At 37.2% G+C, this 21884-nt stretch overlaps 1 protein-coding gene across 1 annotated transcript; it reads right to left on the bottom strand.

The window, feature by feature from the left end:
* Positions 1–1322: 1322 nt before the first annotated feature.
* Positions 1323–2775, bottom strand: C7H8orf48 (chromosome 7 C8orf48 homolog). Its single transcript, XM_054497721.2, has one exon. It carries the CDS (start codon positions 2617–2619, stop codon positions 1660–1662), a length of 960 nt encoding a protein of 319 aa, XP_054353696.2. The 5' UTR covers positions 2620–2775; the 3' UTR covers positions 1323–1659.
* Between the last annotated feature and the right edge of the window lie 19109 nt (positions 2776–21884).

Raw genomic sequence — 21884 nt, 5'->3', positions numbered from 1 at the left:
CAAAAGATGACTCAGATTTCTAGCTTGGTTGACTAAAAGGGTGGAGCATGACCTTTAATGGGGGAATTCTAAAGGGAAAATTATTCAGAATTTTGATTATGTAAAACATGAATATATTGAGATGTCAAAGATAAAGCATGACATAATATGGATTTCAAATAAAAGGTTATTATGAAAGTGGTAATGGTTATTTTCCATTTAGAATGACTTACTAAGAGGAAATATGCTAAATTTTATGGGGAAAAAATAGTATCTTGATACATAAACGAAGATCTTAACTCAAAGAGTAATAGTGAAGTGCAATACTAAAACTCTTCTGTGCTGATTTTTGCAAACAAATTTCTTTTTCACTGAGATAATTCAGGTGTTAGACACGTAGAAAAGTGACCTCCAGGTAATGCCACTAATTCTATGGTTTTATATTTTTATAGAGGAAATAGATAATAAATGGCTTCTCAGAATGCCATCTAACATTTTTCTCCATACATGTGTTTTCAAAATGCCATGGTATTCCTTGGGGAAAAATACTGTTCCCTCATTACATAAATTTGGATGAACAACAGAAGTTTCATAAAATCTTCACAACCAAAATGGCTATCTAGATAATTTGTTCAAGCGTTCTTCTCTCAAAACTCAACACCTACCCCCAGCTTTATTTCTTTTTCCCCCTACAGCTAAATTTTTCAAGGAGTACTCTATATCCATTCATTATTTACTTACATTTTTCCTCAACCTACTTTGTCTACCCCATTTGTATAAGTGAAATGGCATTTGCTAAGGTCAACAGTGCCCAATACATGACTAAATCATCTTTACATGGCCTATCTGCAGATTGACGTGGTTAGATAACCATCCTTCTTTAAATATTCATTCCTTAGCATCTATGACACCATACATTCCTGATTTCCTTCATCCACTTGATAATTTTTTTCACAATCTTTTCTGGTTTATTTTCCTCTACTTAGCCATTAATTGGCATTTCTCAGGAGTTGGCATCAACCCTGCTTCTCTTCTTATTCTAGTCGCTTCCAAAAAAGCTTGACAATCTATGGCTTCAATTTCCAGCTATATGCCATTGATCCCCACCCTTCCCCCAGCCCTCGCCAATTTATTTTTCACCTCTAGGCTATACCTTTCCTCTGAACTGCAAAAACAAATAATCAAATGTTTCCTCAAACTGTCAATGTATATGTCCCAAATGCACCTTATATGTCCAAATAATCATACTCTTCATCACTCCCATCAAACACAGTCCTCTTCTGGTGTTCCTATCTTAATGAAATTCATGATCATTCATCCGGGCGCACAAGTCAGAGCCTTAATAATATTTCAAACATCTACTATTTATTAATTCCCCATAGCCATTTGATCGCCAAAGACAGTTATTACGTTTTAAATTTCTCTTACATCCCCACACTACTTTGCTTCTGCACCATCAACATCCTGGCCCAAACTACCAACATAGCTCTCTTGGATTTTTGTAAAAGTTTTTGTAACTATTCCAACTACAACAGTGCCTTCTATAATCAGGGAAAAAAAGTGAAAGTTCTTAGTCCTCAAATCTGTGAAGGAAGCATAGTAAAGTCTTAAGTTAGTTTCCCAAGTGCCTGTAGAAATTATAGTAATTACTCAAATACACAACAAAGACATCTATCCACATTACACATTATCATTAACAATCACCAGCTCTGGTTTGATTAGAGTAAGTCGCTTGAGAAGTGGCAGAGAAAAGGGTAAATGGCATGCACTATTTCCATCTCGCTGTATCTTCTGCTCTGTCTCTGATCTTTCAAAACCAGAGTATCTGATATGACTTTTCTCAGTCAGTCTTTTCCAGATTATTCTGGGGTCATCTGAAAGCCTGGGAAAGTCTTGATGTGCTTCTCCAATACGGGTGAGAAAGTCTTTGGTATGAAGATGTTCATCTATTTTCTCTTGGAGTAGAAATGACTGCAGTAAAGTCTTCTTTTGTTTCAGAAAGGCAGATAGGGCCAGCTCCGCTCTTTTCCTGTTACAATCGGGACACTGAGAAGATATGTGTTGCTTAGCTGCTGCCTCCTGTTTTGGCGTTGTCCTCATGTTTTTAAAGTAGATTCTGTTCAAAAGTTCATCGGGTACAGTACAACTTAAGGCATCTCTCTCTGAAGCCTCTACATCCAATCCAAGATGCAGCTTTTTATGTCTGCTGCTCGTCTTCTTCTTAGAATCCCCTCTACGATGAATCAAATTTATCCTCATGGTGCAATAAGACTGCAAGGCATTCAATTCTTCATCGGATATCCGAGTGATTTCTGCTGGAAGTTTGGTGTCTGGTTGGTGCTGCTCAAAGTTAGAGTCTTTGCGCTTGAGGTAGTTGATCCATTTTTTACTCAACTTCTTTTCATAATTTTTGAAGACCAAAAGCTCAGATTGTGTGTCTCCTTGTTCCAAGCTTGGAGTCTGCTTCTCCCTCTCCAGTTTGCTCCCAGAGGTCAGGGGCGAGGGCTGCCGTCCTCCAGAGGAGCTGAATGAACTAGAAGTCTGTACCTCATGAGTAAAGTTCTTCAAAGTCTCAGTCTCATCAGAAAGGTTTGCCAGAGCACTTTTGTCCGTTTGGGCCAATTCTGGGCAGATGGCCATCACAATGCATCAGGCTCGGCTACTCATCTCCTTTGCCCAAGTTAAGACTGGCTCAGGAACCCGTCAGGAGCTGACCCCTCCGGGAATGGATCTCAAGGCCATCAGCTCTGCGGAGCTCGTCTTCCGGGAGACGCCTTCCCAGCTGCCTTGGCAACGCCGGCCGCTCATGCGCAGTGACTGGCCACCGTGCGGCGTCCCGCCTTTTCCTCCGCCCTCCCCAGCGTCCACTGCGCCTGCGCTGCTTGCTGTGGGTTGGCGATTTTGCCCTTTCTTCTGCACTCCTTCTTCTCTTTCGTGCTAAAGTCGAGTAGTCAAGGGGCAAACCATGCAAACTCTGTTTCCCAGGGGTCAGACCGGTGGCACACGTGTGTGAGACCAATAGAGTTAGGTGGCCTGTGACAAATCCGAACGTCTACGCCCGCCTAAATGCATCTAGATTTAAAAATCAAGCAAAATGCGCTGGACAAGATGCACAAGCAAAAACTTATCTGCAGTGTTTATAGCCAAGAGACACCTCCTTGTAGACTATATCTTTGGGGAAAAGTCAAAATACAGAAACCATTCTGTAAGAAGTAATGTTCTGTCCTCCAGCATTCTGACGACCTCGAAGTTTGGGCGGGGTCGGGGGGTGGGGAGCAGGGGCGGGGGAGGACCTGAATTTTCCAAATCAGTTTCTCTGGCCTTTTGTCCATACAGGTCCCCTCTGGCTGGCATAGCCACGCCCGTCCTTACTCTTAATATGGTTAATCTATCCTCCTCCTCCGAGTCCCATTTCCTCAGGAAGGGCTTAATACCCACCCCTGCCCTAAACTCTTTCCAGCATTTTTTTTTTTTTTAAATAGTGTCCAACAATGTGATTGTATGAGTATCTGATTATGAAGGCTGAAGACAGAAATCATCTCGGTGTTGCCGACTAGTACTTGCCCAGCAACCAGCAGACACATAGCAGGTGTTCAAGAAATCTCTGTTGAGTGAATGGCTATGGAACAAATAAATCTTACCTTACACAGGTCCAGAGGATTTGGGGAAATAAGTACAATCAGCTCAGGGAAATCCAACCTTTTTTCTAACTGAATCCCCAAACTTAGGCTACTACTCAGGATATATTTTTTATTAATGAGTTTACTTAAAAAACACAGTAGAGTTTTATTAATTATTGTGAGAAATTATAAAATGTTAACTCTAGAGATGGACTTTTCCTAGGTCATAATAGTTCTTGAGTCTAGGTCTTAGTCAATGTGTAGGATAATTTTAAGAGCCCAGACACCCTTCTTTCTCAGTTTTGTCTCTCTCTCTTTCTTCCTGTGTTTGTTGGGGATTGGGGGATGTTATTCAGGTCTAGCCAGATATATTCCCCAAATGTTCATTTTGGCAAAAAGTGAAAGTCAAATATTCAAAAAGCATCTCTCAAGTATATGAGCCAGCTTCCTGTTGAAGATAAGGAGACTCCAACTTCATTTATTCAACCCAAATTTTATTTTATCATATAATGGTAGTCTTTAAAAAAGAGGTGGCATGTAATTTGTGATTAATTCCAAATAATTTCCAGTAGGGCTCAATATTTTCATTATTTATTATTTCAAATCTCTGCCTCATTCTCTGAATATTTACACATTCATATTTACACTATTCATGTTTTATCTATACCTTATCCATAACATTGAACAAGGGAGCTATACTTAAAATCTGTCTGTGTCTTCTAACATGCCAAATGTCTGGGGTAATCTGCCTTTTTTATAATAGTGTCTTAAATTTCTCTTGATTTTTAAAAATAACTTTATCCTAGAAGGAGATATATGTGGGTGGGAAATTCTATAATTAATTTCCTTGTAATATTCAGCGTGACCCAGTGGACAGTTTTACATTCTAGTAAGTGTGTTATCTAAGGAAGAAAATATCTCAATAGTACTATATTTATCAAATAAGATTCATGAAAACACAGGTCAAAGTTTGATTTTAAACAAATATGAAGAGTAATAGTTTTCCTTTGGAAATCCCAAGCTTCTTGCCATCTCTCAGGGGCTGTTGGGAATGTCAAAATGCTTTATTGACCAAGCTGTGGCAGAAGGCTGCTTGTGGTGGGGATTGGGAGATATGAAGAATAGAAGACAGAGTCCAGTCAGGCTCTCTTGGCCTAAACTTGCTATGCCCTTCCTGTTACTGTTCTGCAGCTACTTTCTCTTCTTCGTAGTTCCCATCAGACAGCAGGGCCAAGGCTCTTCTTCCAGCTTTTTCCTTAATGATCAAGAATGCTTTGCAGCTATAAGGCCAACCCCAGAAAGAAGAAGTCAAAACAAATTCGTGATTCCCCTTCTCTCTTGCTTTCCTTTCCTATGGAGGGAGAAAAGCAAACTTTCAGCATCTGTCACTCTGGCAAGCAATTCTCCTCCCAGATATCAGAACCGTTTCCTTGATGAGTTGGCATTTGGCAGGTACCTCTTCCGAGTGGTGTGCAGGGTACAAAGTGGGAATCTAGTTTAAGTATAAGAGAGACTACGATGACAGAGCCTTCAAAAATATTCCACCCTTTACATCAACTTCTCAAGTAACACTGTGCTTGGTTCTGTAGATCCAGCACGATGAAATGTTTAGCTGTTCTCCTAGGGGGCTAAGTTGAATGTGACAGGAATCCCACTGTAAGGGCCATTTTTGTGAAGAAAAGAATCTTATATCACTCAAGATGAAAAACGATGTTATTTATAGTTGTTCAATTTTTTTGTGTGGTTCAGTGGTTGTTCTTTATCTTTACAATGTTTTTACCTCACAATTATCTCAATCTTTCTATTCTGTTTTCTGCATCTTTGGTGTTACTATCTTTTTTTCTGAAATTGATCAATTGCCTTGTGAATAGCTGCCTTCTACTTTAATAGCTATATTTTACAAAAGTAATAATATAGGTTTACTGCAGATTTTTAAAAAAGAAAATGATAAGCCACAAATACTGATTTTAAGCAAAAGCTACCTATATTCTGACTTCCCAGAGATAATTACTATAAACATTGATAAAGTGTTGTAATATTTTTCTTGAATTTCTTAATTAAAATCTAGATTATGTTGAATTTTGGTTTTATGAACAATTTTTTCCAGTTAGTAATAAAATGAACCTTTCCATTCATCATAAAAATTATTTTCAACATAATTTTAAAGGTGGTTTTGCATTATTTGATTCATTTAACAAATATATTCAGATACAAGGTATTTCTAGTTTTTTTGCTATGAAAAATTATTCCTTTAGCTAAATCTTTGTATACATTTGTAGCTATATGTTTAGGATAAATTCCAGAAATCATAATTCGTGGGTCAAAATGTATGCACATTTTTAATGCTTTTGAGATATGTTTCTCCTCTATAGATTAAATTGACAGATCCTTCAAAAATATGCTACCCTTTACACCAATTTTGCAAGTGCCACTGTGCAAGGTTCTGTGAATCAAGCAAGATGAAATGTTTAGCTCTTCTCCTAACAGACTAAGTTAAGGATGCCAGGACTCTCACTGTGAGGAGCTGATTCTTTCTGGAGGAAAGAATGTTATATCACTCATGATTTTTAAAAAATTATTTTAATTTATGGTTTCTGTACATCATTTTTTCTAGGATATGATGTTCTTTTGTCCATAAATACTTCGTTTTATATCTCTTACAAGTTAGGCCTTTTTAAAAACAGCCACATTATGATCACATCTAGCACAAAACGATAAATCCTTAATATAATCTAATCATTATTCTGTGTTCAAATTTATCTGACTGCCTCAAGAATGGCTTTTTGCAAGTTGAAGTGTTAGAATCAGGATCCAAACAAGGTCCACTGACTGCATTTGGATAACGCAGTCCTCAAAGGTTTTACTTCCTAACAGTTCCAAAATATAAATAATTTTTATAAATGAAAAAGTAAAAAGGACCAGGAAGAGAAGTTTAGTTTTCTTCTCTGTTCTTGCCATTACGTTCTCTATAGATAATCATAACTTTAGAGTTTTTATCTTTCAAAAATGTTTTGAAAATATAAATATGTCTCTCATACATATGTGTTCCTCTCTTCTCATAAAAACAAATTGACATACTCTACACATTGCTTTATAGCATTTTTTTTCTTAAAAATATATTCTAGATGCTACTTCACAACAGCATATAGACATCATTCTCATTTATTTCTAAGATTGCATAGTACTTCACTGTAGAAATGTATTTTATTCACACATTTTGATGGGCATTTTGCTATTATAAGAAATCAAAATTTGCTTTGTATCTGTGGAGATATATTTTCAATATGAATTTTAGGAGTGAGATTACTATTTCAAAGATGAAGACATATGTAGTTTTCTACTTACTTCCAAATCCCCCTCCACAGGCGGTACACATATTACATTTCTGCCAGCAATGTGTGGGAGCATCTGTTCCCAAAAGCCTGGCCAGCAGGGTGTGTTCTCAAATGTATGGATTCTTGCTAATCTAAAGGATAAGAAATGATATCTCAGCGTAATTTTAAATTGAATTCTTCTTATTAGCAGTAAGAATGAACACCATTTCATGTGTATAAAGGCCACTTACATTTCTTTTTCTTTTTATGCGTACCGTATATTCTTTTACCTATTTTTATATAAATTTTGTTCTTTTCTTTTCAATTCTCAAGGATCACTTCATATGTTGGAAATATTATTTATTTGTCTGTGACTTGGTTCCAAATAGCTCTTCTCAGTTTGTCTATTTGTCTATGCTGTGTTTTGCCATGTAAAAGTTTGATTTTTCTCTCATATATCAAATGTATCAATCTTTTTCCTACTTGCCCTTGGATTGTTTACACTAGCTTTTATTTTATTTTGTTAAAGTTATTTTTTATTTAAATTGACCCAATTATTTCTTTTAGTGTACAGCTCTGTGAATTTTAACACATATATAGGTTCTGTAACCACCACCAAAATCAAGGTGCAGAATCCCCTGTTCTATCTCCTTTTTTGGCACACCCTCAACCTACCCGTAACTCCTGTCTTTAGTACTTTTTCCATTGATTTTTTTCCTGTTTTCCAAATATATAATCATATTATCTATAAGTTAAGATAGCCTCTTGCTTTCTAATTTTTATGTCAGTAATTGCTTTGTCTTTGATATCTAATTTCTTTGACTAATACCTCCCACACAGTTTGAACTAGTAGTAGAGTTAATAACCTTACCTATTTTTAAAATTGGATATTTATCTTTGTCTTGGATTTATGAAACATATATAAAATTTATCATAGTTCTGTAATGTTTTGAACTTAAAAATTCAAGCAGTCAGAATTACCTGCGTGATATAAAATTGTCCTGTAAACTGCTATTATTGCAAAGCTCTGGTAGGTAGATAAGCAGGTAAATGAATAGACAGATGAAGAAATAAATAAATTAATAAAGAACAAACTTTCCAATTAAAGATTTTAAATAAATTTGCCATCTATGTTCCTTCAATATTGCCAGAATATTGTTTACCCAGTTTTGCATTAAAAAAATAAGTTTAAGCAAAATTAAATCCTGCACGTGTAGTGGCTTTTCATTTTTAAATAATTTCGACTTTAGGAGGATGAAGCAGGAGGATCTTTAAGAATAGGAGTTCAAGACCAGCCTGGGCAACACAGTGAGACCCCTTCCCAAACTTGTTTCTACAAAATGAAAAACTGAGCCTGGTGTGGCTGTAGTTGCACCAGGTGTGGCTGTAGTTGCATGGCTGTAGTTACTTAGCCAGGTGTGCACCTCTAGTCCTAGCTACTGAGGAGGCTGAGGCAGGAGGATTGCTGGTCAGAAGTACGAGGCTGCAGTGAGCTATGATTGCACCAGTGCACTCCAGACTGGGTGACAGACAGAGCAATACTTCTGTCTCAAAAAAAAAAAAAAAAAAAACAAGGAAAAACACTTTAAATATACAATATTTATCTAAATGTTAGACAAATTGATTTTTGTGAAACTGTTGAAATATGAACTAGCACACAAAGTTTGAGCCTAGACACTCCAAATGTCCCCATTTAAACCAACAATTTTTTTAATTAAAAAATATATATATAATCTCAGTGACCTTTTTGTAAAGGATATTATCACTGAAATCAAGGCATCAGTAGGGTTGGTTCCTTCTGAGGGTTGTGAGGGGAGGATCTGTTTCAGGCCTCTCTCCTTGACTGGTAGATGGCTGTCTTCATGTTCTCCTGATGTTCTCCCTCCATGCATGTCTCTGTGCCCAAATTTCCTTTCCCCCCCCCCCCCACAGGGACACTAGCCATATTAGATTAACACCCATTAAAATGGCTTCATTTCAACCTGATTTTCTCTTTAAAGACTCTATCTCCAATAAGGCCACATTCTCAGATACTGGAGGTTAGGACTTCAACTTAAGAATGGTGGGGGAGGAGGAGTACAATTTAACCCATGATGTGTAGTTTATATGAAAACCAGACTAAACGCTAATTACACAATCTGCTTTTGGGGTCGACTTTTAGTATGAAAACTGCTGGTGATTTTCTAAGTGAGAAAAATAAAATTGTTAAATATGGGAACCTACCTGTTCATTAAGAAGTATCTTTATTTTAGGTGAACATCTGTGGGGGCCTTGTGAGGACAAGTTATATTCTCTGACCCTATCCCAAACCTGTCTGGCCAGGCTGTAGAGTGATTGCTCACATCACACACTTATGTAAGAAATTATTTTTATTTGAAAATAAGTGAAAGTTTTTTTTAAATTCTTTTCAGATTGGTATATTTCAGGATTTTTTAATGTTTTTAAGCACTAGGCAATGATTTCCTACTATTCCATCTGAGTATCCGGTAAAACTCAAAACAAATGTAGGTTCTACATTACTCAGCTATATTCAAAATGAATATGCCCAATATATTTAAGAGTAGCAATGCAACTTAACAGCAAATAATGTTAAATATGAATTTGAATTGTATGATCTCTTTTGCTACTTTGTCTTGGAAATTCTATGATAACAACATAATATCTAGGTTTTCTGACACTAGCCCAATAGACAGCTGCCTTATTTACATTCCCTTTATTGTAGTCCAGTTTCAGAATGGTTCTGGGCATCTTTATGCAATTTTATAAAGTTAAGTCCCTCAGCCTTTGGGCAGTACTATTGAAAGCTGACCTTGGAATCTAGGAAATGAATATAAATGAGATTCTAAATATAATGTGTTTCCTTTCATAGCACAGATGATGTATAAAATGAACACAGAAATGTGCCATTAATTTGAATTTGAGTTACATACTTTCGTGTTTTCCTTGGGTAGAAGGGTCTGTGATTACAGATGACAGAATTGGAATTCACAATGATTTTCCTGAAAACTACTACATAGAATTATTTTTCCACTACTCAGCATCTTTGCAAAGCATTTTATTGTAATTTTCCTACTTACAATGTAAGCTTTCACTGTAAAACAAATATTAATATAATTACATAGTGTTGAATGACATGGAAATTGCAAATTATTTTATTTGAGATGAATCTTTCAGTAAAACTATTTTATTAAAGTGTTCAAAGTAAGCATAAAAATATCACCCTGCCCTGGAAAAGACAGCTAATGTCATAAATGGAGCTCACAGGCTAAACTCATTTTATCTCCTTATTTTAGATAGGCATTTTCCAAAAACAAACTATGTCACTGAAGAATGCAAGACTGTTTCTTTAGAGCCTTCCATGCTTAACTTGAAAGCTGTCAACCCAGGAGGCTGAAACAGAGCAAGATTATGAATCCTGAGTGAATGGCTCATTCTTTGCGCCCATGCTTTTGCTGCATGCTGCCATGTGGTACAAGGCTGAGAGGTATGCACTATGATAGCTAATGAAGCACTTCCTTTATATCGCATTGACCAGAACTCTTATTTGAAGCCTGTATATTATGCCACTGAAATCTCACAATGTTAGCTTTTGTTCTGGCTAGCAGAGGCAGTTGCTTGTCCTTTCTGTAGCTAAATTTCATGCACTAAAGTTGTTAGACCCTTTACTAATATGTGTAGGTCTAAGTCATAAAACCAGCTTCCGCTATGTTTGCAAGAATGTTTTGTTTTGTCTGCCTTTTCAATGACAGCATCCCCTAAAGCCAATCATTTGTGACTTTGAGGCCATTGAGAGATAAAAGGCTTGAAGTAAAAGTCATTGGCCCTCCTGAAGTCACTCATCTATGTCAAATATAGTGATACAATTAACATTCTAAGAACAGAAATTGAGATGAAACTTAATTTAGGATGAAAAGAATGGCATCACAAAAAACACATGAAAAAATGCTCACCATCACTGGCTATCAGAGAAATGCAAATCAAAACCACAATGAGATACCATCTCACACCAGTTAGAATGGCAATCATTAAAAAGTCAGGAAACAACAGGTGCTGGAGAGGATGTGGAGAAATAGGAACACTTTGACACTGTTGGTGGGACTGTAAACTACTTCAACCATTGTGGAAGTCAGTGTGGCGATTCCTCAGGGATCTAGAACTAGAAATACCATTTGACCCAGCCATCCCATTACTGGGTATATACCCAAAGGACTATAAATCATGCTGCTATAAAGACACACGCACACGTATGTTTATTGCGGCACTATTCACAATAGCAAAGACTTGGAACCAACCCAAATGTCCAACAATGATAGACTGGATTAAGAAAATGTGGCACATATACACCATGGAATACTATGCAGCCATAAAAACTGATGAGTTCGTGTCCTTTGTAGGGACATGGATGAAATTGGAAATCATCATTTTCAGTAAACTATTGCAAGAACAAAAAAACACCGCATATTCTCACTCATAGGTGGGAATTGAACAGTGAGAACACATGGACACAGGAAGGGGAACATCACACTCTGGGGACTGTTGTGGGGTGGGAGAAGGGTGGAGGGATAGCTTTAGGAGATATACCTAATGCTAAATGACAAGTTAATGGGTGCAGCACACCAGCAAGGCACGTGTATACATATGTAACTAACCTGCACATTGTGCACATGTACCCTAAAACTTAAAGTATAATAATAATTTTTAAAAAATTTAAAAATAAATAAATAAATAAAGGGAGATATTTGAAGAAAAAAAAAAAAGAATGGCATCAGATGGACCAAAATTAATTACACTGTGTAATCCTCAATGTAACTGAGAAATATTCAGTGTGACCCATTTGTTATATTTAAACATATTATTATCATAAGGTATTATGTGATTAGGGCCTCCTTTCCTGGACTATGATTAGATTTTGTGTCTCACTGCATGCTTTCAGAAAGTGACCTAAAGAAAAATACATAGTGACTGTCATAACAATCTATGAAATATAGGCTTCGGTTAACCTAAATGCAAATAAGAAATATTTAAAAGTTCCTCAAAACTTATAAATTTTTAAATGAAAAAATTATGAACCACATTCTCAAACTTGAGGTGTATCAAGTCCTTCAGGGAGTCCTCCCTGGTTCCTTCCTCTCCCGCATTGACCACATCCCATCAGTCACAAAATCATCGTTCTCAGTAAACTATCGCAAGGACAAAAAACCAAACACCGCATGTTCTCACTCATAGGTGGGAATTGAACAATGAGAACACATGGACACAGGAAGGAGAACATCACACTCTGGGGACTGTTGTGGGGTGGGGGGAGGGGGGGAGGGATAGCATTAGGAGATATACCTAATGCTAAATGGCGAGTTAATGGGTGCAGCACACCAGCATGGCACATGTATACATATGTAACTAACCTGCACATTGTGCACATGTACCCTAAAACTTAAAGTATAATAATAATAATTTAAAAAAAGAAAAAAAATACCATAACTACACATGCCAAAACTGGCGGCTGCTGTTCAATCCCTTCTCCAAGCCCTTGGTATAAGTAGCCACCATTTTTCACTGTGTGAAAGTTGATTGTACAAGTTGGGTCATTCTTGTAATATTCAGCTAAATCAGAATAGAAGAACCAGGGAAGAAGCACTCAGGACATATAGCACCTGCTCCAAGAATTAAATCTACCACAAGCCCAGCTGCTGAAACTGCCTGTTGGATCCTGAAACCAGTTTTTCTCTCATAGCTACTGAAACAACCTGCTATGAGCCTAAGGCCAGTTTTACCCACCACTGTTACTCATGAATCAGAGCTTGCCAGCTCCCCAGAATTTTACTAGTGCCAATGAACAAAACAATATGTAACATTTTTCCTTTTTAGAAAACCTCCAACCTTCTCCTTGTGCTTCAGACATACCAAAGATCATCTGGTTTGTGTGTATGCCCCGAGTTGCAATTCTTGCTTCCCAAATAAAATTTAGAGATTTGTGTCTAGATTGCATTTAACTTAGACACCTGGCTCTAACACACCTGTTATTTTAGCTTGTTTTCAGACTGCTATAAAGACATACCCAAGACTGGGTAATTTTAAAGGAAAGAAGTTTAATTGACTCACAGTTCCACCTGGCTGGGGAGGCCTCAGGAAACTTACAATCATGGCAGAAGGTGAAGGGGTAACGGGCACCTTCTTCACAAGGTGACAGGACGAAGTAAGTGTGAGAACGAGGAAGTGCCACACTTTAAAACCATCAGATCTCCTGAGAACTCACTGTCATAAGAACAGCAAGGGAAAACCACCCCCATGATCCAATCACATCCACCTGGAACCTCCCTTGACACATGGGGATTACAATTCAAGATGAGATTTTGGTGGGGACAAAGAGCCAAACCATATCACCTGCCTTCGGGCCGGCCTCACAACCTCCAGACTCTTCTCACATCCTTTACTTCCTTTCTTTCACTTAACCTGTTTTCCAAATAATTACCCAGACTGTAACCACAATGAAGCACAGCTGAGACACTGGCCCTCACCTGTTCCATGTCTGTTGCTGCATCTCACCATTTGGTCTTGTTAGAAAAAATTAACTAGGTGGGTTGGCTTTTTCAGACTACAAATAAAAAAAAGTGAAAGAGTCAGCATAACACAGTTACTAAAGGTTTTATGTAAAAGCACTTGAGGAAGAAGGAGAGAGGAAATTGATTAAGCCACTGAAATTCCCTAGAAATAGAATAACATTCAGAGTTCCCCAGCAGCTTTCCCCTGTCTCATATTCAGTTATCCTCGCTGACTTCTCACCCTTCAGACCCCTGAATATGCATATGACAATTACTACATTATAAATAAATTAACACTTGTAAAATAAATTGCTTACTGTCTGTCATAACTGATAGACTTTCAGCCCTACCAGGGCTGGAAAAAGTCTGTCTTCTCCCCTAAGCTATGTGTCTTGCACATATCAGACTGTCAGTAAATTGTGAAAATAATAAATGAATTAAATAATGGATTTGATAGTCTAGCAACAGATCTGGCCACTCAGCAGTGTCTCTGAGAGCATCCACTTTAGAAACAGGCATATGTTTTCCCCACTTTCGCATTGTGTATCACTGTGATGCAAGTCCTTAAAGCAATTGACCAGCTAGGTCTCATTCAGAAAAGAGCAGTCCTGTCAGGCGCCCAGCCTATGTCTGTATCAGGTCCCACTACTTGGTACATAGTCTGTCCTGAGAAGCAGTATAATTTGGTCCATGCTTATGACCTCTGCCCAGAATCTCTTGAAAAGGAGACTGCAGGAAGCAGGCATCATGAAGGAGTCTTCAGAAGAGGCAGTGTACCAGGAAGGCACCTCGTCTGGACCCCCTGCAGGGTATTCAAATTTTGCTATACATTAGAATCACTTTTCAAAACCCCAGTGGCCAGATGAATCCCAATATGTTTTAAATCAGAATTTTTGGAAGTCAGACGCAGACATCAATATTTTCTAGTATTTCCAGGTGATTCCAGCATGTAGCCAAGTTACAGATGCCACACTCTAGGATTTTGTGACCAGTGATCCAGGACCAGGGACATTGGCATCTCCTGGGAGTGTTTTAGGAGGGCAAAATCATAGCTCTGTCCCAGATCTATGAAATCAGAATTTGCATCATAAAGCAAATCCCTTGTGTAGAGTTGTTTGAGCTCCTTATACATTCTGATAATCAATCCTCCTTGGTTACTATGCATGTTGAGGTGTGAGAAGCACTGCCCTAGCACAGAGAGCAGTTTCACACCACTAACTTACTCCTGGCCATTTTCTTTCTCTTTTGTCCTTCTCTCTTCCACTTGTCTCTTCAGTCTATATACCAGACATCTAGAACTCCAATTACCTGGAATGCCATCTCTTTCTTTCTTAATAAAGTGCTTTTATTACAAAACCTTTAAACATTTAGAAAGTTCAGGGGAAAATGTGATGAAAACCTATGTATGCACCATTAATATGTAACAAAAATAAACTTACTATCATTGAGTCCTTTCTTATTTAAAAAAAAAAAATGCTACAAGGCCAGGCCCAGTGGCTCATGCCTGTAATCCTAGCACTTTGGGAGGCCAAGGGGAGAGGATCACTTGAGACCAGGAGTTTGAGAACAGCCTGGCCAACATGGTGAAATCCTGTCTCTGCTAAAAATACAAAAAAAAAAAAAAAAAAAAAAGATAGCTGGGCATGGTGGCGGGCACCTGTAGTCCCAGCTATTTGGGAGGCAGAGGCAGGAGAATCGCTTGAACCCAGGAGGAGGAGGTTGCAGTGAGCCGAGGTCATGCCACTGCCCTCCAGCCTGGGCAACAGAGTGAGACTCCATCTCAAAAAAAATAAAAAATTTAAAAAAATTAAAAAGCTACAAACATAAAACGAAAGCCACCTATTCATTTCTGTCTAATTTCACTCTGTTCCTCCACAAATGTGTCCATTATCCTGAAGTTGCTATGGCTATGTTGTCTTTTCCACCATTTTTTTTTTGCATTTGAAATACCTTATTAAAAAAAATACAAGAAAGCCTGTCCTCATGGAGCTTATATTCTGGTGTGTGGGCAGAAAACAAGCACAATGAGTAAGTAATTTACACTAGAAGATGGTATGTGATATGTAGAAAAATAAGCAGCAGAGAGTTCAATGGAGTTCTGAGGAGCGTTGTCATTTTAACTTCAGTGGTCAAGGAAGGCGTGCCTGAAGAGTTTATATTTAAACAAAGGAGTGAAGGAAGTAAGGGAATGAATCGTGAGGTTATTGAGCAAAAGTGTTACAGACTGAGAGAACAGCCAATGAGAAGAGCAAGTGTTATGAGACTGAGAGAACAGAAAGAGACGTGCTTGACATCCTTAAAGAAAAGCAAAGATGCTTTGCGGGCGGGAGCAGATTAATAAAACTGGAGGTTAACAGCAGAGAATGAGTGAAAACCCAATCATGCAGTACCTTGCAGGCAGTTGTAAGATCTTTGGAGTTTTCTTTGAATAAAATCAATAACTATTAGAATATTTGAGCAGACATCTTAACAGATATCTCTGGCTGCTGTGATAGACTTCAGATTGTGAGTGGGGAGGTGGAATGACAACCAGAGCATAAAGGCAGAAGCAAAAGTCCAAGCAAGAGATCAGGTTCTTGAACCAGACTGGTAGCAGTAGAGGTGGTGAGAAAGGACCATATTTCAGAGACATTTTGAAGTTTCAGGTTGAAAGATTTCTTAGAGGGTTTGGGAATGAGGTGTGAGAAAGAGAAAAGTTAAGGATGAGAAACTGAAAGGATTGAGTCAACATAAGTGGAAATAGAAAATAATTCAAGAAAAACAGTTGGAGGGAAAACCTGGAAGTGCAGCTTTTGGAAATTTTACCTCTGAGATGGCTTTTAAACACTGAAGTGGAGATGTAAAACAGGTATTTCAGTACATAAGTCTCAGACCAAGGGGAGGAACCTAGAAGGCACTATAGGAGTTTGAAAGTGATGAGCATATAGCCAGATGCAGTGGCTCATGCCTGTAATCCCAGCACTTTGGGAGGCCGAGGCAGGCGGATCACTTGAGGTCAGAAGTTCGAGACCAGCCTGCCAACATGGCGAAACCCCATCTCTACTAAAAGTACAAAAATTAGCAGGGTGTGCTGGTGGGCGCCTGTAATCCCAGCTACTCGGGAGGCTGAGGCAGGAGAATGGCGTGAACCCGGGAGGCAGAGGTTGCAGTGAGCGGAGATTGTGCCATTGCACTTCAGCCTGGGCCACAGAGTGAGACTCTGTCTCAAAAAAACAAAACGAGCAAACAAAAAGTGATGAGCATATAGCCATGGGAGGAAATGACGAGAGAAGTGTTTACAGATCATTAGAAAAACAAGAAGCCCCGCATACTAACGTCAAGGTGGCAGGGATGTTAGAAAGATCCAGCAAAGGGCACAGACAAAGAGTAGCAAGGGAGACATAAGAAAAATATTTTGAAGAGAAGAAAGTGTTCAAATATATCAAATGTCCTCAAGTAAGATAAGGGCTAAGAATTAACTACTAGAATTTTTAATGCGGAGGACTTGGGTGACCTTGACAAGAATCGTTTTGAAGGTGTAGGGATGAAAGACTGATGGGCATTTGTTCTAAAGAGAATCAGAAGACAGAAAATGGAGACAATAAGTGTAGAGAACTCTTTTAAAAATTTTGCCACGAAGGGGGACAGAAAAATGGAAAGGATGGGAGCAGTGGCTCATGCCTGTAATCCCAGTACTTTGGGAGGCTGAGGTGAGAGGACTTGTCAGAGCCCAGGAGTTTGAGACCAGCTTTGGCAACATAGTGAGACTCTGTCTCCACAAGTTTATTTTTAATTTAAAAATTAAAAACCGGGAAGAAAATGGAAAAATAGCTGGAGAAGCAAGTGTAATCACAAGAGGATTGTGTTTAATATAAGAAAAAACACTATGCTGGTATGCTGATGAGAAACTCAATGAAATGAAGATGAAATAGGATGAAAAATATAGAAGTGATACTCTACAACACATGAGAGAGAAAGGGATATAGTACATGCATGGAGAAATTGGCCTTATATAGGAGCACAGAAAGTTCATCTAAAACAGTAAGAAGAAAGGTGATATATATGTACATGACAGCTGATACGTATTTAATTTGTCAATATAATGACTTATAAATGTTACTTTATTGATCATTAGTAATCAATAGCACACTAGTAACCAACGCTGTCAATGTTTAGGTGTGTTTGCAGTCTGTGGGTGTTGATAACTATTGCATTAATGCAACTAATATTTTGTAAGCTGAAGTAACAAGCTTTTAGTATAATATTCCTATTCCTAATTCTGTGATTAACCAATGAAAGCTAAATTTCTTCAAAACATACTGCTTTTCCATAAAATTAAATAATTTATTCTAATGTACCAAATAAGAAGCCTCATTGTGAAATACATATTAATGCTCTCTAGAAAAGATTTAGTTTATGTGTTTTCTGTGATCATTTTCTTTCACTTAGACTTTGTACTTTCTTTTAATAAGAGAATATGACAATACATGTGAGTTTTTCAAAAAATAAAAATACAAAGTTCAATCTCATTTTCTTGCATTTAAAAAATATGACAAAATCCTTTAAAAAACATTTTCCTGTAGTAATTTTTTTGTTGCTTTTCTCTTATTCCATTGTTAATATTCTCAGAAATTAATACTCTATGAACATATTTCTAGTACATAGTATATAGAACAGTGGTCTTTAATTAGTCGTTTATATAACTGCCCAACAGAACTTTGGAAAAATATATATTCACTCATATGTTTTTAAGGTTACAGCTGATACTTCTATCATAAGATTAAATAGTTGTGAATGATAGAATTTCTAGTTTTTTATTGTATATATGTTTTGATTTATTTTCATCAAAATATTGAATCTGAAAATTTTGCTTATTCAGTTTATTAAAACTTTGTCCATAAACAATTTACTGGCAAATCCAATCTTCATTATTAACCAATCAGATCCAATAAACATGCTAATATGCTTCCTTTACAATTATTTCACTTCCAAGTTCTACCTCGTATATAGGTATATATCTAGACAGGTATGGGGGTATATATATATATTTATATATACATATATCTATATATACATATATATACACCTGTCTAGACAGGTATATATATACATGTATATATATACCTGTCTAGACAGGTGTATATATATACATGTATATATATACCTGTCTAGACAGGTGTATATATATACACCTCTAGACAGTATATAGGTATATATATGTACCTCTAGACAGGTATGTATATACACCTGTCTAGAGGTACATATATACCTATATACTGTCTACAGGTACATATATATACCTATATACTGTCTAGGGGTGTGTATATATATATATATATATATATACACACACACACACACATATATACCTGTCTATAGGTATATATATATATATATATATATATATACACACACATACATATATATATACTTGTCTAGAGGTACATATATATACTTGTCATACACACATATACCTGTCTAGATATATACCTAGATATAGATACATATGTTTGATAGATACATATGTTTGATAGATATAACTACATATGTTTGATAGATACATATGTTTGCCTTGCCAAAAGTTTTTCATCTAGATAAAATAAGATGTCTCACCTTCAATCATTTCATACTGAACCTCTCTTTGATTTGTTCTCAAAGGACCTTAATATGCCTTATGTAGCACTCCAGAAGTTTTACAGTTGAGAGCAATGCACCTTAGCAACTGCAGATGAATGAGAGATTATTTGTTAAGTGGGGAAAATGCTATTGTGAAGGAGGTTGGAGGGAAAGAGAGAGTAATCCTTTTCCCATGATCAACCCATAGACTTGTTCTTAGGCAAATTAGTTTTAGGAAACAGAGATATGGAAACTCAAAATCAAAATTCAAAATCTAGAACTAGATCCCTTAAAACTATCTGAACCCACATATATCTGGAAAATTTTTATGTACTCCCAGAGATATGTGTGCACATACTGAAGACTGTGATTTAGAACAATGCATGCTAGACTGAACATCTAAAACTACATTCTTTGTTTTGGCTGACTACAACGGACTTTTCTGTGTAAATCATTTAACTCACCAAGTATTAATTATAGTTTTGCAAAGTAAGGGATTTTGGCTAAGGTAATGTTTTCCAAAGAGTTTTCAAATGAATATTCCTCACAAAGTGTTCTTTGAAAAAAAAAAAGTGTGTGTGTGTGTGTGTGTGTGTATGTGTGTGTGTGTTTAAAGAAATCTGGGGAGTGCTGTTAAATGTGCTTTTTGTGGAAAGTAAAATACACATTGGTAGAGTAAATTCACTGAGATTTCTTGCAGGAGAAAAACATATTTAACTTCATTTAACCCATTGATTTCTAGGCTATTTGACCATACATGATTATTCTTTTTTATCATAGGTAATAGCACCATTAAGGGCTACTGTTCTAAGGAAGATACTTCAAGAATCTGAGCCAGAGTTTTCCGAGACTCTTTCTAGCCATACAGCTCTGTGATTTAATATGGAACATGTAGCTTGATTCCAGTAGTAACTGCAGTCACTGGTCTTCTTAAATGACTCATCCATTCAATAGTGTTTAAGCTTTAATTAAAGATAACACAAGCTGCTCTGGAAAGAGCTAAAATAATATACATAATAATATTTTGTTTTAAGATTCTATTATTTTATTTCTTTTCTACTTATACAAAATGCTCCTGAAGAAAACCATATGCCTCCATATATACTTCTTTACTATGGGGTATGAGTGAGACTTATCTTCCTTTTGACTTTTAAAATTCAAATTGCCTATGTATAGCTCAAGAAAACCATGCAAAAATTCTGTATTAGTCTTCTCACATTGCTACAAAGATACTATTAAGACTGGATAATTCATAAAGAAGAGAAGTACAATTGACTCACAGTTCCTCATGGCTGGGGAGGCCTCAGAAAACTTACAATTATGACAGAAGACAAAGGGGAAGCAAGGACCTTCTTCACATGGCAGCAGGGAAGAGAAGCGCAGTGTGAGCAGGAAAAAAACTGCCATTTTTAAAACCATCAGATCTTTCGAGACTCCCTCCCTATCACAAGCACAGCATGGGGGAACTGCCCCCCATAATCCAATCACCTCCCCTCAGGTTCCTCCCTTGACACATGAGCATTACAGTTTAAGATGAGATTTGGGTGGGGACCCAGAGCCAAACCATATCAATGTCTCTCTAGAGTATTGTAAGGATAGTTGCCTGTTTCTCAGACTAGAGTCTGGGAGTCTCAAGGATGAAGATACTTCACTGGTTTCTTCAATTTCAGTACCTGCCTTTCACGTATAAGCACAACAAATATTTCCTAAATGACTTTAACTGTTTCTGCCTATTCACATGTATTTTGTAAACAAGCCAGAGAGCCACTTTCAAAAACAATGGAAAGGATACAAATAAAGGATAACATGTTGCTAGACCATCTCTTTAAGCTCTAGGATTTTCTTTTTATTTTTATTATTATTATTATTATTATTATTATTATTATTATACTTTAGGCTCTATGGTACATGTGCGCAACGTGCAGGTAAGTTACATATGTATACATGTGCCATGCTGGTGCGCTGCACCCACCAACTCGTCATCTAGCATTAGGTATATCTCCCAATGCTATCCCTCCCCCCTCCCCCCCACCCCACAACAGTCCCTGAAGTGTGATGTTCCCCTTCCTGTGTCCATGTGTTCTCATTGTTCAATTCCCACCTATGAGTGAGAATATGTGGTGTTTGGTTTTTTGTTCTTGCGATAGTTTACTGAGAATGATGATTTCCAATTTCATCCATGTCCCTACAAAGGACGTGAACTCATCATTTTTTATGGCTGCATAGTATTCCATGGTGTATATGTGCCACATTTTCTTAATCCAGTCTATCATTGTTGGACATTTGGGTTGGTTCCAAGTCTTTGCTATTGTGAATAATGCCGCAATAAACATACGTGTGTATGTGTCTTTATAGCAGCATGATTTATACTCCTTTGGGTATATACCCAGTAATGGGATGGCTGGGTCAAATGGTATTTCTAGTTCTAGATCCCTGAGGAATCGCCACACTGACTTCCACAAGGGTTGAACTAGTTTACAGTCCCACCAACAGTGTAAAAGTGTTCCTATTTCTCCACATCCTCTCCAGCACCTGTTGTTTCCTGACTTTTTAATGATTGCCATTCTAACTGGTGTGAGATGGTACCTCATTGTGGTTTTGATTTGCATTTCTCTGATGGCCAGTGATGTTGAGCATTTTTTCATGTGTTTTTTGGCTGCATAAATGTCTTCTTTTGAGAAGTGTCTGTTCATGTCCTTCGCCCACTTTTTGATGGGGTTGTTTGTTTTTTTCTTGTAAATTTGTTGGAGTTCATTGTAGATTCTGGATATTAGCCCTTTTGCAGATGACATGATAGTATATCTAGAAAACCCCATTGTCTCAGCCCAAAATCTCCT

This window comes from Pongo pygmaeus, chromosome 7 (assembly GCF_028885625.2).
Source record: "Pongo pygmaeus isolate AG05252 chromosome 7, NHGRI_mPonPyg2-v2.0_pri, whole genome shotgun sequence".
Lineage (NCBI taxonomy): Eukaryota > Metazoa > Chordata > Mammalia > Primates > Hominidae > Pongo > Pongo pygmaeus.
Note: the sequence above shows the minus strand (reverse complement) of the source record. Positions and strands in the feature narration are given on the sequence as shown.